Source organism: Pan troglodytes, chromosome 20 (assembly GCF_028858775.2).
Source record: "Pan troglodytes isolate AG18354 chromosome 20, NHGRI_mPanTro3-v2.0_pri, whole genome shotgun sequence".
Taxonomy (NCBI): Eukaryota; Metazoa; Chordata; class Mammalia; order Primates; family Hominidae; genus Pan; species Pan troglodytes.
Window position 1 is genome coordinate 41,305,166 of NC_072418.2, and position 22,813 is coordinate 41,327,978.

General features: G+C 54.8%; 1 protein-coding gene across 7 annotated transcripts in view; it reads left to right on the plus strand.

Annotated features, from left to right (window-relative positions):
* Positions 1–22,813, plus strand: part of SIPA1L3 (signal induced proliferation associated 1 like 3) — a 310,057-nt gene that overhangs the window by 266,573 nt on the left and 20,671 nt on the right. For 6 of the 7 annotated variants that reach the window (XM_024351291.3, XM_524247.9, XM_024351292.3 and 3 more), the window contains 5 exons: positions 8,993–9,158; positions 10,399–10,642; positions 15,315–15,458; positions 18,798–18,933; positions 21,054–21,135. In XM_024351291.3, coding sequence (XP_024207059.1) covers positions 8,993–9,158; positions 10,399–10,642; positions 15,315–15,458; positions 18,798–18,933; positions 21,054–21,135 — 772 coding nt within the window. The remainder of the gene's footprint in view (positions 1–8,992; positions 9,159–10,398; positions 10,643–15,314; positions 15,459–18,797; positions 18,934–21,053; positions 21,136–22,813) is intronic. The other variant, XM_024351290.3, reaches the window with a different exon arrangement.

The following is a 22,813-nucleotide window of genomic DNA, read 5'->3' on the forward strand; positions in this document are numbered from 1 at the left end:
CACAGACGACTGTGGGCCAGTGTACCAGTGTACACACTGGGGCTGCAGCTGCAAGCAGGACAGGCGAGAACCCCTCTTGGGGAGCTGGCATTCCATTTGGGGTGACCAACAATAAGTAGAATAAGAGAAGCACGCAGTAGGTCGATGGTGGTTATCCTTGTGCCATATCCGGGTGTGGAACATTCCAGGGAGAAGGCATAGCAGCTGCAGAGGTCCTGAGGCAGTGAGTGACACGGTTGCCTGTGGGCAGGCCGGGGTGGCTGGAACAGTTTGGGCCAGGGGAGGGTGTGGGAACATGAGGTCAGGGAGGGATGGGGACAGACCATGGAGGGTCTTGAGGGCCACGTGGAAGGGACTTGGCATCTGCCCTGAGATGGAGCCATGGGAGGGCATGGAGCAGAGAGGGGGCAGGATCTAAATTGGGCATTCCAGGGTCGCTGTGGCTGCGTGTGGGGAACAGCCTGCGAGGAGCAGGGAGGAGCTGCTGTCATGGTCCACGCACAGACGAAGGGGCGGGAGCAGGGTGGGGGCGGAGAGGGTGAGAAGGGGGCGGTTCCGGATAGATTATCTGAAATGGAGCAGACCGCGCTTGCTGGCAGGGTGGATGTGGTGTGAGAGAAAGAGAGGGGTTGAGGATGGTGCGTCGTCTTGAAGCCCGGAGGACAGACTTGCCTTGAGTGGGGAGCAGGCTTGGGGAAGGCACAGTAGCTCAATCCTGGATGCTTCGGTGCGAGATTCGCAGGAGACATCCAGACGGAGGCGTGAGGGAGGCCCTTGAGTAAGGAATCCCGAATTCAGTGGAGAGGTCAGGCTGGAGGGAGAACTTTGGGTGTTATCAGCCTAGAGCTGCGAGGCTGGAAGAGCCCCTAAGGCAGGGTGTGGAGAGAGGAGAAATGTGGGACTGAGACTGAAACCCCTTGATGTTGAGCCAAAGTGAGAAGCCAGGGAAGGAGGCGGGGCGGGGAAGGCGGGGAGGTGCGGAGGCGGGGCCAGGGCCAGGAGAGGCGGAGCTCGGGCGAGGAGGCTGGGCCCAGGCCAGGGTGATGAGACTGAGAACTGACTATATAGGGTTAATCCTCCCAGAGGTCGCCGGAGGGTTCAGGAGAAAAGGGTGAGGCAGAATTGAGGAGCTGCGTGAGCAGTTCATTTGGGGCATTTTGCTTTAAAGTGAAAGAGGAGAGGGGTGTGCAGTTGAGAAAGGGTTTTGTTTTTCAGTTGGAGGATACAGGAGCTAACATTTCCTGAGCACTCACCACATCGAGGTTCAGTTCTAAGTGGTTTGATGCGAATGAATTTACTGGATCCTACAACAGCTCCATGGGGGTGGACCTGTCCTCCCCCCACCCCACCCCTTTTTTTTTGAGACGGAGTTTCATTCTTGTTGCCCAGGCTGGAGTACAATGACGCGATCTCGGCTCACTGCCACCTCCACCTCCCGGGTTCAAGCGATTATCCTGCCTCAGCCTCCCGAGCTGGGATTACAGGCATGCGCCACCACGCCCGGCTAATTTTGTATTTTTAGTAGAGACGGGGTTTCACCATGTTAGTCAGGCTGGTCTTGAACTCCTGGTCTCAAGTGATCTGCCCGCCTGAGCCTCCCAAAGTGCTGGGATTACAGGCGTGAGCCACTGCGCCCGGCCCCTGTCCTCCCCCTTTTACAGATGAGGCAGCTGAGGCCCAGAGTCACATGGCTGGTGAGGAACACAGCCTGGATCAGAGCCCAGGAAGCCTGGGTCAAGGCTCACGTCTCTTGAGTGAGGGGCTCTGCCCTCCTCCATCCTGTTATTTGTAGTGTCATCTTTCATGACCTAGATGGAGACATTCAAATCCGGGGATGACACAGAGCTTGGAGGGAGAGACATGTCAGGAGACAGAAACAGTGTCCCTGGAGATATCAGCAGGCAAGTGTGCTGAGCTCACACTGAGAGCCAGAGGGGATTCTGAAAACTAGACTGATGATTAAAACTGCTTAAAAACTCAGCAGCCTCCCCATGCTCCCGGGATTAATGATGCAGGCTCACATTGACTACACACGTTTATACCAGGCGCCATGTTCTTTGCCCAAACTCCCGCTCAGAGCCTGGATGATCTGCCCCTCACCTCTGCCCTCGTTCCCATCCACTCTCCCCTCCTTGCTCTGTTCCAGCCACACTGGCCTCTTGCTGTTCCTCACACTCTCCACGTCCAGGCACACCCCAGGGCCTTTGCACTGGCTCTCAATGCTGCCTCCAGTGAGCTCCCTCCAGATCTTCTTGGGTGCAGCTCATGAGGACTCGCTCTAATGCCACCCCCTCAAACAGGTCCTCCTGGCCTTCAGTAGCCCAGGCTGTCATTCTGTGTCACTGTACTCTGTTCCACATCCCGTGTCCCCCATGGGAAACAGGTGCCACTGTCTTAGTCACAAGGCACTTGTAACGTGCCTGGCACACAGGGCATGCTCCATCCTGAACATAAGACGTGTGGATCTTGTTTGATTCTCACGTGACCCCAATAAGTAGATACTATAAGGCCCCCACTTTTCAGTGTGGCCCAAGTTGGGCCCTGCTGAACCCTGTTACCCTCCTCAACAATCACCCGTACACACTGCTTCCTCTGCCTGGAACCCACCCCCCAACCCGCACCCCCACTCTAGGCCCACTCCTGCCCACCCATGTTAATTTGCTGGGGCAGCCGCAACAAACTACCACACACTGAGTGGCTTAAGCTGCAGAAATGTATCATCTCACAGTTGCGGAGGCCAGAAGTCCAAGTTCCAGGCATCGACAGGGTGGTTCCCTCCAAGGGCGGTGAGGGAGAACCTGTTCCTGGCCTCCCTCCTAGCAGCTGGTGGGTGTCAGCGCGTAGATTCATCACCCCCGTCTCCACCTCCTCTTCGCATGATGTTCTCCCTGCATCTGTGCCCACATTTCCTCTTTCTGCAAGGATGCCAGTCTAACGGGATTAGGGGTCTACCCTAATGACCTCATTTTCACTTGATTGCCTCTGTAAAGACTCTGTCTCCAAATGAGGTCACATTTGGAGATGCTGGGGCTTAGGACTTCGATATAGCTTTTTGTGGGGCCCCAGTTCAACCCATAACACCACTCCTTGGGTATCAACACAGACACGCCTTTCTTGCAGAAGTTGTCTGAACCCCCACACCAGGCTCAGCCCACCCCCAGCACCTGTCCCAGGGCACAGCGACCGCCACTCCCTTGGCAACTTGCTTCCTCTCTGTCACCCCCATGGGGCCCAGAACAGAGACATCCTGAACCTCACCCAGACCACACACTTAGTAGGTGCTCAGAAGATGTACCTGGAGAGACAACAACCCTATCCAACAACAGCTTTCCCAGTGATGAAATCCAGAGATGGCTTGTATATGTGTGTGTTGGTGTAAACATATGTAAACTAAGCATATAAAATATCGGCAGGAGACACAAATGAAATCGCTTCATAGTTCCTTTTAATATTTATTTATTTATTAATCTATTTATTTTATTTATTTATTTTTGAGGTGGAGTGTCGCTCTGTTGCCCAGGTTGGAGTGCAGTGGCGTGATCTCGGCTCACTGCAACCTCCACCTCCTGGGTTCAAGCACTTCTTCTGCCTCAGCCTACCAAGTAGCTGGGACTACATGCCCACACCACCACGTCTGGCTAAGTTTTGTTTTGTTTTGTTTTGTTTTGTTCTTCTTAATTTTTGTATTTTTAATAGAGACGGGGTTTCACCATGTTGGTCAGGCTGGTCTCGAACTCCTGACCTCAGGCAATCAGCCCCCCCTTGGCCTCCCAAAGTGCTAGGATTACAGTTGTGAGCCACCACACCCGGCCCCTTTTAATATGTATTTAGTTGCAGATACATTTTAAAAATCACAACCAAGGCCTAGTGCGGCGCGGTGGCTCATGCCTGTAATCCCAGCACTTTGGGAGGCTGAGGCAGGTGGATCACCTGAGGTCGGGAGTTCGAGACCAGCCTGACCAACATGGAGAAACCCTATCTCTACTAAAAATACAAAATTAGCCAGGCGTGGTGTCGCATGCCTGTAATCTGTTCCACATCCCATGTACAGCTACTCGGGAGGCTGAGGCAGGAGAATTGCTTGAACCTGGGAGGCGGAGGTTGTGGTGAGCCAAGATCGTGCCATTACACTCCAGCCTGGGCAACAAGAGCTAAACTCTGTCTCAAAAAAAAAAAAAAAAAAAAATCACAACCAGATGCAGTGGCTCACATCTGTAATCCCAGCACTCTGGAAGGCCGAGGCAGGGGAATTACTTGAGCCTGGGAGTTGGAAGCCAGCCTGGGCAACAACATAGTGAGGTCCCACCTGCATAAAAAAATTTTTTTCAGCCAGGCGTGGTAGCTCACACCTATAATCCCAGCACTTTGGGAGTCCAGGATGGGTGGATCACCTGAGGTCAGGAGTTTGAGACCAGCCTGGCCAACATGGTGAAACCCCATCTCTACTAAAAATACAAAAATTAGCCAGGTGTGGTGGCGGGCACCTATAATCCCAGCTACTAGGGAGGCTGAGGCAGGAGAATCGCTAGAACCTGGGAGGCAGAGGTCAGTGAGACAAGATTGTGCCACTGCACTACAGCCTGGGCAACAAGAGTGAAACTCTTTCTCAAAAAAAAGACAAAAGAAAAAAAAAACTTTTTTCAAGGCGGGTGGATCACCTGAGGTCAGGAATTCAAGACCAGCCTGACCAACATAATGAAACCCCGTCTCTATGAAAATACAAAAATTAGCCGAGTATGATGGCAGGTGCCTGTAGTCTCAGCTATTGGGAGGCTGAGGCAGGAGAATCACTTGTACCCAGGAAGCGGAGGTTGCAGTGAGCCGAGATCGCGCCACTGCAGTCTAGCCTGGGCAACAGAGCAAGACTCTGTCTCAAAAAAAAAAAAAATTGCATATATAAAATATTAACTTAGAATTATTACTTTTGTTCATACATTCCCCTTGTATGTGCTGTAGCTCACTGAGCATTTTGGAGATAGTGTCTTTGTTATCGTGAGAGGCACTTTTGAGTCACTTCACTTCTAACTCAATTATTTTAGATTAAACATGTTTTGTTGTGGTGGTGGTGGTGGTGGTGGTGGTGACAGGGTTTCACTCTGTTGCCCAAGCTGGAGCACAGTGGCATGATCACAGCTCACTGCAGCCTCTGCCTCCTGGTACAAGTGATTCCATGCCTCAGCCTCCCGAGTAGCTGGGACTATAGGTGCCTGCCAGCATGCCCGGCTAATTTTTGTATTTTTAGTAGAGAAGGGGTTTTACCATGTTGGCCAGTCTGGTCTCGAACTCCTGACCTCAAGTGTTCCACCTGCCTTGGCCTCCAAAGTGCTGGGATTACAGGCGTGAACCACCATGCCAGGCCCAAAATTTAGACAACAGAGGCAACTCAGAGATGATGTCCAGTCCCGTCAGTCAGAACCTGGAGGATGTTTTCTTCACTGAGGTTTTGAAAGATAAAACATGCACAAGGTAAAAAATAAAATACTACAAAAGGGTTTGCAATAGAAAGTAAGCCTCTCGGCCAGGCGCGGTGGCGCATGCCTGTAATCCCAGCACTTTGGGAGGCCGAGGCAGGCAGATCACGAGGTCAGGAGATCGAGACCATCCTGGCTAACATGGTGAAACCCCGTCTCTACTAAAAATTTAAAAAAAATTAGCCGAGCGTGGTGGCGGGCGCCTGTAGTCCCAGCTACTCTGGAGGCTGAGGCAGGAGAATGGCGTGAACCTGGGAGGCGGAGCTTGCAGTGAGCCAAGATTGCGCCACTGCACTCCAGCCTGGGAGACAGCGAGACTCCGTCTCAAAAAAAAAAAAAGTAAGCCTCTCTCCCTTCCCTGGCCCTCAGCCATCCTGCTCCCTCCCCAAAAGCAACCATTGTTTCATTTCTACATCCTTCCAGAAATGTTCCAAACGTGACTGCACACACGATTGTGTGGGCTTCCCTTGCACCTGTTTTATTAATGTGGTCACCTCCTGCATATGAACTACTTCCTCACTTGCTCTTTCTCTTCAAGTCTTTTTTTTTTTTTGAGACAGGCTCTCACTGTCACCCAGGCTGGAGTGCAGTGGTGCCATCATAGCTCACTGCGGCCTCAACCTCCCGAGCTCAAGCAGTCTCCTATCTCAGTAGCTGGGCCCATAGGAGTACACAGCCACACCCACCTAGTTTTTTACTTTTTGTAGAGGTGAGATCTCACTGTGTTACCCAGGCTGGTCTCACACTCCTGGGCTCAAGTGATCCTCCCACTTACGCCTCCCAAAGTGCTGGGATTACAGGCATGAGCCACCATGCCTGACCTAAGTTTCTTGGCAATAATTCCGTATCAGTGTGTAGAAAGTGATGTCATTTTTGGCCAGGCGCGGTGGCCCATGCCTGTAATCCCAGCACTCTGGGAGGCCGAGATGGGCGGACCACCTGAGGTCAGGAGTTCAAGACCAGCCTAGCCAACATGGTGAAACCCTGTCTCTACTAAAAATACAAAAATTAGCCAGGCGTGGTGGCGGGCGCCTGTAATACCAGCTACTCGGGAAGCTGAGGCAGGAGAATTGCTTGAACCTGGGAGGTGGAGGTTGCAGTGAGGCAAGATCGTGCCATTGGGCTCCAGTCTGGGCAACAGAGCAAGACCCTGTCTCAAAAAAAAGTAGAAAAAGAAAGTGAATCCCGCACGTGTCCAGTATTAGAAACGAGAGTTTGGTAAACTCCAGTATACCAAGCTGAGCTGTGTGTGAGTTTTCTAAAAATGGTTTCGCGCTATACATGCTTCTTTTTTCACATGACGTCGTATCTGGGATTGCCTCTGCACGCCATGTGGATCTACCATGCGTCTCTGGAGGGTGTGATTCTGGGTGGTGGGCCTGGCCCTTTCTCGGCTGGGGGCTGCTGTCTGCTCCACAGACAGGACCCTGGGAGTGTCCGTGCACATGTAGCACTGTGGACTCATGTGAGCCTTTCTGAAGGACGCGTTTCCAGAAGTAGGACTGCTAGTGCAGAGAGCAAGCACATTTTATTCGTGCTTCCAGGAGGTCTTGGCACGCCCCTCTCGAGGGGAGCCTGTGGGCAGTGCACTGGCTGGGGGGCGTGCTGAAGACCAGGCCTGCTTCCTCACTGCCGGGAGATGGGCACCATGAGCCCTGCACTGAGTCACACTCCCCTGTGCAGGGCATTCTGGGAAATATTGAAATCAAAAGGGGTGGGGGAGTCCCCTTTTGATTTGTGTCTGTCTCTCTGTCTCTCTATTTCTCTCTTTTGAATCTAAAGCTTTTAATTTGCCCAAAGAATACACATCCCTGATAACTGACAGACCCAGCATTACCCTAGACCTGGAATTCCAATCTGGGGAGGAATATGACCTGACCGGGAAAAAACCTGGCCCTGCTCTCGCCCTTCCTTTGTTAAAATCCCAAGGCTGGCAGCTGAGAAAGAGAAAAAGGAAATCCAGTCTTTAAAACCCTCGGGAACCCAAGACATCTTATTTCTTCCCCAGGTTCAAAGCCTCTTTTTCTTTCTTGCATTACAGAATGAAGAAGTCCAGGCAAAAGCTTTTATTAAGCTAGTTTTTATTATTTTTATTGTTATAACCATGATTATGGTTAAGTAAATTCAGACACTTCAGAAGAATATCAGTTGAAAAGTAAAAGTCCCATTTTTCCACTTAATAAGATTCCTACCTCCCAGAGGTTATCATGGTTCATAATTTCTTCCAGAAATTGTTATCTGCAGACAGAAGCATATTTTTAAATCCAATGTGGCTGTTCCCCACACCATGCGTGTTTCCTGCCATCTCTGATATACACGTGACAGTCAAGCTTGGCAGTGGCGTGGGTAGGCACTGCAGCCTGGCGGCCTTGATTTGAAACCTGACTCCTTCGCAGGCTGTGTGACTTGGGACAAGTGGCTAAACTCCTCTGTACCTTAACAGCCTCATCCATGAGATGGGATACCAATAGTCTTTAACATATATGGCTGTGGTGGGGATCAAATGAATTTATAAGCTGGGCATGGTGGCTCATACCTGTAATCCCAGCACTTTGGGAGGCTGAGGTGGAAGGATCGCTTGAGCCCAGGAGTTTGGGACCAGCCTGGGCAACCTAGTGGGACCCCATCTTTACAAAAAAAATTAGCTGGGTGTAGTGGCATGCGCCTGTAGTCCTAGCTACTTGGGAGGCCAGGGTAGGAGGGTCACTTGAGCCCAGGAGGCTGAGGCTGCAGTGAGCTGTGATCACACTGCTGCATTCCAGCCTGGGCAACGGAGGAGGCTCTGTCTCAAAAAAAAAAACACACACACACACAAATGACTATATATATGTTCCAAGGGAAACCCAGGCCTTGTTCTGGTATGGTTCACGTTCTGCTGGGTAGACTGACAATAGGCAAAGACACAGGTTGGGCACGGTGGCTCACACCTGTAATCCCAGCACTTTGGGAGGCCGAGGCGGGTGGATCACCTGAGGTCAGGAGTTCCAGACCAGCCTGGCCAACATGGAGAAACCCTGTCTCTACTAAAAGTACAAAAATTATCTGGGCGTGGTGGTGGGTGCCTCTAATCCTTGCTACTCCAGAGGCTGAGGCAGGAGAATAGCTTGAACCCAGGAGGCAGAGGTTCCAGTGAGCCGATATCACACCACTGCACTCCAGCCTGGGTGACATGGCAAGACTCCATCTCAAACAACAAAAAAAAGCCTCTCCCCTCACACAGGGGGTCTGTCTCTGTGCATGTGTTCAGCGTGGGCCTCCCCCACTGGCTGCCAGCTCGGTGCTCACGGCCGTGTCCCCAGCACCTGGGACAGGACAGCACAGCCAGCTCTGTGTGGTTCCCGGAAAACGTTTGTGGAAGAAGGGAATGGAGCCAAGCCCCTCTCTGCCACGCGTTTGCTGGGTGAAGGAGAGAAGGCTGTGGCCATGCGTCCCGTGGTGGCCGGCCCTCTTGAATCCAAGCAGCTTTGAAAAGTGGCTTGAGCCTCCCTGACACCCCTCTGACCCTGACGCTGTCATTCCAGGCAGGTGGACACGAACACCAAAAATGTCTTTGGGCAACCGAGGTTGAGGGCATCCCTCCGAGACCTCCGATCACCACGGAAGAACTACAAATCCACCATCGAGGATGACCTGAAGAAACTCATCATCATGGACAACCTGGGGCCAGAGCAGGAGAGAGACGCGGGAGTACGTAGGGCCCTGTCCCCCGCTCCCGACCCCCAGCTCCCAAGGGGATCCCAGATCTGGGCGGGCGAGGAGAAGGGCTGTGCTCCGCACGGTCACGCCAGCTCCTTCCCGTCGTGTCCCCAGCCTTTGGCATCTGCCAGTCCTGTTGGGGGGTATGGGCTCATGGCTGGGAGTGAGGGCAGCGCGTTGGTCTGGGATGGAATCACAGGATAAGCCCAGGCAGGCACTCGGGAATCTACCCCGTACCGAGAACCTCGCACAACTGGAGGGCCTCGTGCCCTCCTCCTCCAGCCCAGGATAGAAACAGCCACATCCGCCCAAACCACAGGGACTGAGAGTGGAGCAGGGGCTCCCAGAGGAAGTTCAGACTCTTGTTACTCAGGGACACGGGTGGAAAGAACAGTGGGTGCCAGGGAACCTCCACAGCATCCGCTTCCCTTCCCCTCCCAGCCAGGCCTGCCCTACTCGTCCTCGCTGCCAGGCAGGAGCTGTTTTGTGGGGACTGAGGTGGACCCCAGCCTCCCCAGGGTTGGGTCCCACCAGCCTACAGCTGGGGGAAGAGAGCACATCAGCCCAGCGCTACCCACTGGGGTCCCAGCACTGACTCTGGTGGGTCCAGCTTGGCTCACACCACCTTCCCCAACCCATCAGGCTTTGATCGCCAGCCCTTACCCGGAGCTGGAGGGTGGGGTTGGGGAGTGGGAGTCCCTGGGGGAAAACTGGAGCGCTTTGATCAGAAAGGAGGCAGAAGGCCAGGGGTGGTGGCTCACACCTGTAATCCCAGCACTTTGGGTGGCTAAGGTGAGAGGATCACTTGAGCCCAGGAGTTCAAGACCATCCTGGGCAATGTAATGAGACCCCCATCTCTATAAAAAAAATGTAAAAATTAGCCAAGGGTGGTGGCATGCACCTGTGGTCCCAGCTACCTAACTGGGAAGCTGAGATAGGAGGATCGCTTAAGCCCAGGAGGTCAAGGTTGTAGTAAGCTGAGATCGCCCCATTATACTCCAGATTGGGCGACAGAGTGAGACCCTGTCTCAAAAAAGGAAGGAAGGAGGGAAGGAGGGAGGGGGGGAGGGAGGAAGGGAGGGAGGGAGGGAGGAAGGAAGGAAATGGGGCAGAAATGGATGCTGGGTAGGTAAGGACTCGCCACCAATGTCCTAGAGGGGAAGATGCCTCTGAGGACCCTGGCTATGGGCCAGTCCGTGACCTCCCCCAACATCCCACCCACGCCCCACAGCAGTCACCGCAGAAGGGCCTGCAGCGGACGCTGTCGGACGAGAGCCTGTGCAGCGGGCGCCGGGAGCCCAGCTTCGCCAGCCCCGCTGGCCTAGAGCCAGGGCTGCCCAGCGACGTGCTCTTCACCAGCACCTGCGCCTTCCCATCCAGCACGCTGCCTGCACGCCGCCAGCACCAGCACCCCCACCCGCCCGTCGGCCCCGGTGCCACCCCTGCCGCCGCCAGCGGCTTTCCTGAGAAGAAATGTGAGCCTGGGCCCCCTGGGACTGGCGCGGTAGTTACCCCAAGGTTGGGAGGTGGGGATGCCCGAGCAGGGGCTCACCTGGAGGTCAAAGGCTAGAGGTCATCAGTGTCGGGGCCATCTCAGGAAGGAATGGGGTTCACAGGAACTTCGGGGGGCCTGATGGTGGGGCACTGGGTGTCACCCAAGGAGCAAGGGATCATTGGCCAAGCATCAGAGGGTCACCTAGGAGTCAGAAGCACCCAAGGATTGGAGTCACCTGAGACCAGAGAAGAAGTCCACCCTCAGGGTACAGGCCTAGGGAATGGGGCTGCCCAGCTGTTGCCCTAGCACCCCCCAACCCTCCCACCCATTCCAGCTTTAAGCGGTTTGCTTCCTGAGCATTTTATTTGCTTTCCTGACTGCCCCCATGTTTGCCACACTTGGGGGTGGTGCATGGTATGACTTGTTCACTGCTTAATCACCCAGAAAATATTTACTGAGCGCTCCCCGTAAACAGGTACTGCGCACACCACCCGCATCAAAAGCCACGAGCCAGCTGGAGTTGGCCGTGCCCCAGATGCACCCTGTAACCCCCTTACCCACCTCCTAACCCCCCCACAACTGAAAGACAGTACGTAAGTTTGCACCATGCTCACTGGGTGGCGAAACCTGGCCTGGAGGGGCGTGAGGCTGTTTAGGGTCCATAGTCCCCCTACTTAGTGCTAGCAATGAGGAGCTTGGGGCAGAGCGCTGGCGTGCCATTGCGCGTGGGGTGCCCCTGACCTTTTTGAGTTTGTTACATAATACACAGCATCTGCACACTTACTCTCTCAAATCCAAGCACATCTCAAATTCAGAGGCATGTTCTACCCCAGGGGTCTCAGCTGAGGGGCTGTGCCTGCCTGTGCCATCTGTACAGAGCCTCTTGTGAGCTGTGGGGGATGGGGTGAGGAGACTCTGGGAATTTTATGAAGGGCAGTCTGTCTCCCCTATTAAAAGTCCCCCGCAGGCTGGGCACGGTGGCTCACGCCTGTAATCCCAGCACTTTGGGAGACCAAGGCGGGTGGATCACCTGAGGTCAGGAGTTCGAGACCAGCCTGGCCAATGTGGTGAAACCCCGTCTCTACTAAAAATACAAAAATTAGCTGGGCATGGTGGCAGGTGCCTGTAATGCCAGCTCCTCAGGAGGCTGAGGCAGGAGAATCACTTGAACCCGGGAGGCAGAGGTTGCAGTGAGCTGAGATCAAGCCACTGCACTCCAGCCTGGGTGACAGAGCCAGACTCCATCTCAAAAAAAAAACTTCCCCTGCAGCTCCGTTGCCTTGGCATTTGCATCTGCACTCCTTGCCCTGGTGGTGTGGGGTGCCCACCTCTGCTCCTCCACCTCACAGAGCCTTCCTTTTGATCACTCAGCACACCAGACCCTCCCTGCTCAGGGCATCCTGCACGGCTGTTCTCTCCGCCCGCGATGCTCTTCCCTCAGTCCTCTTCTGGGTCACTCTTGTCCTTCAGGGCTGGCTCCATTCCTGCTTTTTCCTGGAAGGCTCCTCTAAGCCCTGGACTGGGTCCCAGCCCCCATCTCAACTCCAGAGCTTCTGGGCCCTCCCCTGCGCTCCCTTCCTGTTCCTGCAGCGCCTGCTGTGGGCGGGGCTCTGCCCTAGGTGCCAGGATGTGGCCCTGAGCAAGGCAGAGCACACCCCTGCCCTCACAGGGCTGCCACTTTAGTGGAAATTTCCCTGCTCCCCAGGCTTCCCTCCACGTCTCCTTCCTCGGCCTCTCCTCCCTGCTGCTCTGTCTCTCTGCCCAACGCAGGGCTGGTCACGAAGTAGATGTTCAGTCACTGCAAAGGACGGGGACAGCGGCCACCACAGAGAGGTGGTGACAGAGAACACAGGCATAGACTCCACAGGCCGATCCGAATTCCTCCAGCTTGCTGTACCTCATTCTTTCAGTCTTGGCTCAGATGCTCCCTCCTCCAGGAAGCCCTCCCTTCCCCTACCAGGCTGAGTCAGGCACCACCACGGGCCCCGTCCCCCCCACTGGGTTTCTCTCACCCCCTCCGTCCCTACTCACCGCCTTGTATCCCCGTCACCATCCTGAGCTGTCACTAGATGAGAATGTGTCTGTCTCCACCACCATACCGGGGGCCCCCCAAAGACAGGGCCTGGGGTTTTCTCTGTCACTGCTGTGACCCTAGCTCAGGTCCCTCTGCCTCACACAGCACACACACACCCTTCTCTGTCCATCTGACTCCCCCACACCCCTGAGCTGGGGAGAGTCCCGTCTGGCCTCAGTGTGGCCAGGGACCCTGGGCCTCTCCATTTCTCGTGTGCGTGCTCCAGAGCCCTTCCCGGGCCCCATCCCAGATGAAGAGACATGGTCATCCCTGGCCTGGGCTTCACTAACCAAGTGCCCTCCACACCAAGGAGCCTGTCACACGGTGCTCCTGATGCCCTGCTCAGCAATGGCAGCCACTCCCATGGCTCCCACCAGCTGAGCAGTGAGACGCCAGCAGGCTAGAGGCACAGAACAAGGAGGCCAGGGGAAGAGCAAGGAGGCCCAGGGTGGAGCATGGAGGTCAAGGGTGGAGCAAGGAGGCCAAGGGCGGAGCATGGAGGTCAAGGGCAGAGCAAGGAGGCCAAGGGCAGAGCAAGGAGGTCAAGGGCAGAGCATGGAGGTCAAGGGCGGAGCAAGGAGGTCAAGGGCGGAGTGTGGAGGTCAAGGGCGGAGTGTGGATGTCAAGGCAGAGCAAGGAGGTCAAGGGAGGAGCATGGAGGTCAAGGGCAGAGCAAGGTCAAGGGCAGAGCAAGGAGGTCAAGGGAGGAGCATGGAGTCAAGGGCGGAGCGTGGAGGTCAAGGGCAGAACGTGGAGGTCAAGGGAGGAGCATGGAGGTCAAGGGCAGAGCATGGAGGTCAAGGGCAGAGCATGGAGGTCAAGGGCTGAGCAAGGAGGCCAAGGGCGGAGCGTGGAGGTCAAGAGTGGAGCAAGGAGATCAAGGGAGGAACATGGAGTCAAGGGCAGAGCATGGAGGCTGAGGGGGTAGCCAGGAGGCCGAGGGTGGAGCCAGGAGGCCGAGGGCGGAGCAAGGAGGCTGAGGGAGGAGCCAGGAGGCCAAGGACTCGTTCATTCAGCCAGCACTTACTGCACACCACATATCACAGAGCTGAACGGCCTGAGTTTATGTCCCACGTCTTCCACTCACAGATATAATCTCTCTGTGCCTCAGTTTCTTTGACTGTAAAATGTAAAAAATAGTGCCCACATCCCTGGGTTAAAAGAATCAAACAAGTGAATATGTGGAAAGCACGTAGCGTACACCTCATATGTAGTCAGCACTGAGTAGTACTAGCTGGAAGCCATGTGAGCCCAGGCAAGGCAGCGCCTCGCTCGGGTCTCAGTTTTCCTCTTCCATGCGCGGAGATCATGTCACCCCCCGCCTCCGCCAGGCTCACAGTGAGGCTGTGAGATGATCTCCCTTGGCCCTGCACAGAGGAGGTGCCGGGAATGCAGAGCGGGCTGGGCCCACGGTCAGGCTCTGCCGATTCCCAGCTAAGGGCCCTGAGGTGTGTCTTCTGGTCTCTCTGTACCTGGCTGTCCTCTGTCCCCTTCCCTCAGGGGCTTCAAGGAGTCACAGAGCCCCAGGCCAGAGCCCGAGCCTGGTGCCTGGGACTCTCTCAATAGCCGCAGCAGGTGCGAGTGCAGTGCTGGCGCCGTTGCTTCTCACTTCCAACTCCTGAGATGTCACAGGCCTCTCCTCTGCTCAGCGTGTCATACCTGAACCTGCCCCCCACAGCAACCCCACCCTCTGTAAACACTGTCCATACACTGGCGATTCCAATCACAGGTGCAGCTGGGACTCTCCTCGTCGCCAGCTCCTGTGGCCAGCCTCCGTCCCACCATCTCCTTGGAGTGTCCAGGGCCATCTCCACCGAGCACCTCCAGAAACAGATTTCTGATCCCCCACCCCAGCCTTCCCGATCAGAGCCGCAATCCTGGCCCTTCTCTTTGTTTCACAGCCATATCCAACCCTCAGGAAATCCTATTGGCTGCCCCTGAAAAGTAGGCCCAGAATCTGCCCCTGTGTCCTATCGCGGCCCCACCCTGGTCCTGCCCAGCATCACTGTCTCCATTGTGGGTTATGGTTACAGCTCCTACCTGCTCCCTGTCTCCCCCCAAATCCCCCCCCACACACACAGTCCGTCCCCCACATGCACCCAGAGGGAGTCTTCCAGGGCACTCAGGGTGAGAACACAGTCGTCATTGGGACCCACAGGCCCCACATGGTCCGGCCGTGTTGCCTCTGTTCTCGCCTCCTGCTGCTTCCTCCCTTGCTCACCCTTTCCCAGCCATAGGGGCCGCCTCTGTGTTCCTTAAACCTTCCAGGCACACTCCTGCCTCAGGGATTTAGCACTGGCTGTTCCGTCTGCCTGGAATGTTCCTCCCCCAGGTAGTCTGCCTGGTGCACTCCCTCCTCCCCTTCAGAGTTTTGTCCAGATGGCATCTCTGCCAGGCCTGGCCCAGCACCCTGTTTGAAGTCAGGCCTCTGTAGGCTCCAGCACTCTCAGACCCCTTACCCTGCTGGAGGTTTTCCTGGGCATGTAGCATCTCTGCATAAGCAATGGGATGTCTTCATGTATTTGTGTCTCCCGCATTGTCACACTCAACCACTGCCATCTCCACCCTCCCCATCCAGCCACCATCTCAGCCTCGGAGCTCTCGCTGGCTGATGGGCGGGACCGCCCCCTGCGGCGCCTGGACCCTGGGATGATGCCCCTGCCTGACACAGCTGCTGGCCTCGAGTGGTCCAGCCTGGTGAACGCAGCCAAGGCATACGAAGGTAGGCGCCTTCCACCCAGTCCCGCCAGGCCCCCACCCCGTCCTCTGTTCTAGAGGGATTCATGGAGGGCCTCATGGCTTTGCAGGGATACCCACTCAGGTTCCAGAATCAGGGAGCAGGGTTCAAGTCCTGCCCCGTCACTTGCTTACCATGCAGCCCTGGGCAAGCGTCGTCATCTCTTTGATGCCAGCGAACCACGTTGACCAACAAGCGGAAGTGACCATGCCTGAGGCTGCCATGACGATTACACAAAACACCACGTGTAAAACACGTGAGGCTAAGCACAGTGGTTCACACCTGTAATCCCAGCACTCTGAGAGTCCAAGGCAGGAGGATCGCTTGAGCCCAGGAGGTGGAGGCTGTGTGGTGAGCTGTGATCACACCACTGCACTCACTGCACTCCAGCCTGGGCGACAGTGCAAGACCCCGTGTCTGGGGGGAAAAAAAAATCTGTCCCTGAGGACATTTGGGTTTTCAGCGCCAGATCTGGGAGCCAGGGAGCGGAAGACTTTTAGTGCCCTGAGGGTCCTGCCAAGACCTTGCATCCTGGGTTGGGGGTTCCCCATACCAGGCCTGCAGGGATCCTCACTCCGTGGGTTCCCTGGAGCAGTGGACAGGGTTTGCTCTGCCACCCAGGGCCCTTTATGTGCTGGAAGTCCGTGCTGACAGGGGGCCAGGCAGCTGTGGCATCTCCTCTCTCATGTGGGTCTCCAAGCATCCTGGGGCCAGGACAGCCGGTTCCAGGACAGTGGGAAGTGAGGAAGGCCTCAGGTCTCTCCCTGGAGACCCAGATGCCATCAGCGGTTGTAGTGTTGTTTGCGGAAGACAGAGCTGCCCAGACACTGACCACTCCCCCGCAACCGTGGGCCACAGGAAAGGGCTAGGATAGCCAGAGCCCCTTACCCACTCCCAGCCGCTCCGTGTGCCTGGCATGCCTGGGAGCTGTGTGCCCCATGTGAGAAAGCTGAGGAAGCCTGGCTGGTGGCACTGATTTCTCCCCCAGGCTGTGCGTCACAGTCGCCTAGGGAGCTTTTTGCTTCCTTATAAAATTAATAGATGAAACACAGAAGGTTACGGGGGAGGGTGGGAGTAGCAGAAAGACCTGGGAGGAAGCACACCAGCACCACCACGGAGGTGCCTCCCCGGGAGCCGGAAAGGAGCTGGCAGGGAGTGCAGGTCAGGGTGGTTTCAGCTTGCCTGGAGGTGTGGTTTCTAATGAAGATGTATGTGGGTTTTCCCATGCAATTCACATAAGTGGAAAAGACTAAAAGAATTCTCATTAACTTTGGTAGATGTGTTCATAGCATAGTAATTTTCTTAAATATATATATATATGTATATTTTATCCACTAGAGCTACTTAGTGAAGTTTCTACAGATGAAATACAAAGACATCTAGAATTTGATTTAAAATATTCCAGGTTGGGTGCAGTGGTTAGCACCTGTAACCCCAACACTTTGGGAGGTCAAGGTAGGAGGATGGCTTGAGGCCAAGAATTCGAGACCAGCCTGGGCAACATAGCGACACCCTGTCACTACAAAAAATTTTATTTTACTTATTTATTTTTTAGAGTCTCACTCTTTCACCCAGGCTGGAGTTCAGTGGCGTGATCTTGGCTCACTGCAGCCTCCACCTCTCAGGTTCAAGCAATTCTCCTGCCTCAGCCTCCTGAGTAGCTGGGATTATAGCTACTAATTTTAAAATTAGCCAGGCATGGTATCACACACCTGTAGTCCAAGCTCCTCGGGAGGCTGAAGCAGGAGGATCGCTGGAGCCCAGTAGTTCTAGGCTGGAGTATGCTGTTCTGATGCGGTGTCTTCACTAAACTCAACATCAATATGGTGACCTCCAGGGAGCCAGGGACCACCAGGTTTCCTAAGGACAGGTGTACTGGCCTAGGTCAGAAATGGAGCAGGTCAGAACTCCCATGCTGATCAGTAATGGACTCGGGTTTGTGAATAGCCACTGCACTCCAGCGTGGGCAACACAGCAAGACCCTGTCTCTTAAAAAACAGATGTCATTATACATTAAATCCAAGATAGAAAAAAATAGCTATAAAGGGTATTATTCAGAGAATCGGAGAACATTTGCAGATGACTGTATATTAGATAATATCATGGCCAGGTGCGGTGGTGCATGCCTGTAATCCAGCACTTTGGGAGGCTGAGGCAGGCAGATCACCTGAGGTCGGGAGTTCGAGACCAGCCTGACCAACATGGAAAAACCCCGTCTCTACTAAAAATACAAAATTAGCTGGGCATGGTGGTGCATGCCTATAATCCCAGCTACTCGGGAGGCTGAGGCAGGAGAATCACTTGAACCCGGGAGGCGGAAGTTGCAGTGAGCCGAGATGGCGCCATCGCACTCCAGCCTGGGCAACAAGAGCGAAACTCCATTTCAAAAAAAAAAAAAAGTAAATGGGCAAAGTATTAACAATGAGTGGCGCCAGGGAAAGAGTGCTGGGGTTTTTACTGTGCTATTCTTGAGGCACAGAAATGAAAGTTGGACCCAAGGAGCTGCTTGCCTCTGGGGCTCGCCCTCTGCCCTGCCCTGCCCTGCCCTGCCCCTGATGGTGCTGCCCTCAACACACGGCACACAGGGACGCCTTGGTGTTTTTAACACCTCCGAGGATTCCATTGTCTGGCTGTTCATAGCTCACTGAACCAGCCACTGTTGGAGGGCACTAGGGCGGTGGCCAGCTGTTGCCATTACGGGAAGAAAATCTAAGTCACGTTTGAAAACGCAGACAGCTCAGGTGCCCCCAGTGCCAGTCACGTGTCCAAGGCGGGACCCAGGAATCTTCACTTTTACTGGCAGCCCCGTGCGATTTCTTTTCTCTCTTCAATATGCATGATGTGATCTGTCTCACTTCTCTTTTTGCTTTTGAAATCTTCCCAGCTTCCTCCGAAGGAGAGCGAATTGTATAACGAATCCCCGTGGACCTGGCGCCAGCCCGTCCACTTTGTAACCCTTTTTTCCTACCTTTTACTTGTGGACCAAGTCAAGTCACTTATGTTGAGAGCACGCCAGGTTCGGAATCCGGTCGGTTGCTAGCTCGCACTCTCATCTAACTGGCTTCTTCAGCCCTTGTATTTTGTATGAACTGGTCGTTGGATCAAAAGCCTCGATCGGAATCAGGATGGGATTTTGATTGTGTTCTTGTTTTGTGTGTTCATTTGGTTGGTTTTTTGGCAAGAATCTATCTAAGTGCCGATGCAGTCTGTCCCAAGTGTGATAGGAAGCGTCATGGAGGTTTGCAGGGAGAGGCGTGGTCCGTCTGTTGCGGGAGAAGCCGGGAGCCTTGCTGACCCCTCTCCTCCTCCCTCCCTCCCTGGCAGTGCAAAGAGCCGTCTCACTCTTCTCTCTGAACGACCCGGCCCTGAGCCCGGACATCCCGCCTGCACACAGTCCTGTCCACAGCCACCTGAGCCTGGAGAGGGGACCCCCGACCCCCAGGACCACCCCTACCATGAGGTGAGGTTTCCCTGGGAACACCCGGGTTCATATCAGCGGCAGGCCTATGCAGTGGAAGAGGCTTACCCAGAGAGAGGCAGCCATGCGGGTCATCCCCACCACTCTCCGGGCGGAAGCTGATATAGCAGCTACTCCCCCCTCCTAACAGACTTGGAAGTCATTACACTGCACCTGTCTGTGCACTGGGGATCCACAGTGACCAAGACAGACTCTGCCCAGTCCCAACAGATCTCCTGGTCCAGCAGAGACGACACTTGAATCAATACACAGTTGTTTCGCTTCCAACTTTGAACACTGCTAAGCAGGCCAGGCGCGGTGGCTCACGCCTGTAAACCCAGCACTTTGGGAGGCCAAGGTGGGTGGATCGCTTGAGGTCAGGAGTTCAAGACCAGCCTGACCAACATGGTGAAACCCCATCTCTACTAAAAATACAAAAATTAGCCGGGCGTGGTGGTGCGTGCCTGTAATCCCAGCTACTCGAGAGGCTGAGGCAGGAGAATTGCTTGAACCCGGGAGGCAGAGCTTGCAGTGAGCCAAGATCGAGTCACTGCACTCCAGCCTGGGCCACAGAGGGAGACTCCATCTCAAAAAAAGAAAAAAAGGAAAGCTGCTAGGCAGTGTCTCCCAATCCCCCAGCCCTGTGCCTCTCGTCAGCCCCGTCGCTGCCAATCTCCCGCCTGTCTGCTCCTTCGTCTCCTCCTCTGCAGATTCCTAAACCTCACAGACTTCTGCCTCACGCTCACCCTTCCCAGCCTCCCTGCCAGGTGCCGTGCTGGGCTGTCTGAGGACCTAGTGGCAACTGAGGCCAGACCTGGCCCTCAGGAAGCTTCACGGGGGAAGGAAGAGGACGGGGACAGATCTCTCACATTTGTCATCTCACGCGTGGCTTCTCACATTCAGCGCAGCATATTTGACTGCACTCACTTGGCAGAAAACAAAATTAAAAAGAGGCAGAGAGAATGTAAATGGCACATTCTGCCTGTACATGGATTTAAATAGTGCATTTCACACTCGTCTGCACACCTCACAGTTCAGGGTTCTATATACAACCATCCGTGCACTGTACTTCATGGGCAGTGGGAGCAATTTTTGAGGGTAATTTTGACTTCTTGCTTTTCACACTCTGGCTTCAGAACTCAACCTCCACCACGAACATAGGCCCCACTGTAATTACAAGAAATCAGCAGTTCCAGATGGTGCTGCTGGGCTGAGGGGCAGGAGCAGCATGGGCTGTGGGAAGCAGCGGGACCTGTGGCCCCTGGGCGGCGCTCCTGGAGTCCATTTGCCCCCATCTCCCTCTGCAGCTGCAGATCCCCAGGACTCAGCAGCAAGGTTGTAGGAAAGGGTGGGCGAGGCAGGAGGGCCAGCCCCCGACCGCCACCGCCTCTGTGCCTGTGCACGCACGGCATCCAGTGGAGCCTCCTTCAGCCCCAACTCCAAGCAGGAAAGGGCTGCGCGTTCTCTTCAGCGGCCAGGCAGGCCCAGGGCTGGGAGGATCTGCAGAGGGGCAGCTACTGGCCATGGGCCCCTGATTCAAATCCTAGCACCAACACGTGGTAGCCATGCAGCACCTCCAAAGGCCACAGTGGGCAGAGGAGCTCTGTGAGATGAGCCGGGCAGTCTGGGGCTTGGTGCGGGGTGGCTCTCAGTGACGGCCACATGGTCAGCATCACTGCCAGGACCATTGTTGGTCTTGCCCACAAGGGCGGGTCCTTTTGACCATCTGTCCATTCTCGTGCTTCCTGTGCCTGGACCCGCCAGGTGCTCAGCAGGTGTCTGTGGAGTGGGCTCTTTGTATCCTGGAGGTACGAAGAAGGGGTCCTCCCTGAAGTCACATGCACGGCCCAGCCTCAGGGAAAACGCACACTTCAGGGTGGGCAGCCACCCTTCCCCTGGCCTGGTGCTCCTAACACCCCGTCCACATCCACAGAGGTGCCCTTGGTGGGTGGAGTGTGTCGGGTGGAGGGCTGGCTTCCTGCTTCCCCTCAGAGCTTCTCCTCGGGCTTTGCTAGAATGTCAGGGATAAGGGGGCCTGTACCCCCGGGCTCCTCAGATGTGGGCCAGAAGCCTTCCCCAGGGGCTTTAGGGCCTCAGGCTGACCTTGTCCCTGGTTTTTCCAGCGAGGAGCCGCCCCTGGATCTGACAGGCAAGGTGTACCAGCTGGAGGTGATGCTGAAACAGCTGCACACTGACCTGCAGAAGGTAAGGCCGGGGGCCACGCCCTCTCCATCCCACTTCCCAGACACTGGGCAGGGCAGTCAGCAGGGATCAGGCACCTGCCCCCGCCATGCAGCACCCACCCCACCCCCACACCTCCTGTGTTTGAGTGTAGTCATGGGTGAAGAGTAAACAGTGATAACGCCCCAGGCTACCAAGCGCTCAGAGAAACTCATCCATTCTTTGGGGGAGAATAATCAGCCCAGGCTTTTCGGAAGGCAATTGGATAACATTTATCAAAAAAACACAAAAAAATTGTGGCTGGGCGCAGTGGCTCATGCCTGTAATCCCAGCACTTTGGGAGGCCAAGGTGGTGGGTCACCTGAGGTCAGGAGTTCGAGACCAGCCTGGTCAACATGGTGAAACCCCCATCTCTATTAAAAAGTACAATAATTAGTCGGGCGTGGTGGCGGGTGCCTGTAATCCCAGCTACTCAGGAGGCTGAGGCAAGAGAATCGCTTGAACCCAGGAAGGTGGAGGTTGCAGTGAGCCGAGATCATGCCACTGGGCTCCAGCCTGGGCAACAGAGCGAGACTCCATCTCAAAAAAAAAGAAAAAAAAATGTTGATCCAGTAATTCCACTTGTGGGAATTTATCCATGACAGCGTGGGTACAAAGAGATTGTGAACAAGGACGTTCGTTGCCACACTATTGGCAATAAAAAATTGGAGCCAGCGTGGCTGTCAGTCAACATGAGAATGGCTGTGTAAATTATAGGGCGTCCATGCAGCGGAACAGCTTGCAGCCAATTAAAGTAATAACAAATCTATATATTTACTAACACGCAAAAGAAGTCCAGTAACTTATGTAAAAACCAAAGCGAGCTGCAGCACTGTTGTCTAGAACATCATCATACTTATTTATTTATTGTTTAACCACCGTGGTTGAGAGGGCCATCTAGAAGGTGACAGTCAATTTGTTCTTTGGACTTGTCTCCATGGGGCGGAAGGATGAGGAGGAGACTGGCTGGGTACGTTGGCTCACACCTGTAATCCCAGCACTTTGGGAGGCCGAGGTGGGTAAGGTCAGGAGTTCAAGACCAGCCTGGCCAATATGGTGAAACCCCGTCTCTACTAAAAATACAAAATTAGCCGGGTGTGGTGGTGCACGCCTGTAATCCCAGCTACTTGGGAAGCTGGGGAGGAGAATTGCTTGAACGCAGGAGGCGGAGATTGCAGTGAGCCGAGATCATGCCACTGCACTCCAGTTTGGGCGACAAGAGCAAAACCCAGTCTCAAAAAAAAAAAAAAATGAGGAGACTTTTATCTATTGTTTCTATACTTCTGGGTAAAAGCCAGAAAGGTGGCAGAGTATATAATGCGTAAGACTTCGAGCCGTGGAATCAAAGGGGCCCAGGTTCTGACCCCCGCCCCACTGCATAATGCTGCACGACCTGAAACAGGTCCCTGCCTTTCGGGGGCTACGTCCTCCTGGAAGAATGGGGTCTGCTCAGGCCACCCTGCATCCATGTCCCAGCTCCCCACATCCATGTCCCAGCTCCCCACTTGCTGTGTGAGGCTGGGGTCCTCTTGCAGGAAACTAGGGACAGCGACAGTCCCCAAGTCCTCGGGTAGTGCGAAGGTGGGATGCGGTGACAATAGTGATGTTTGTCAAGCAATGACTCCACATGCGGTTGCGTTCCAGGAGCTCTACATAGATGAGC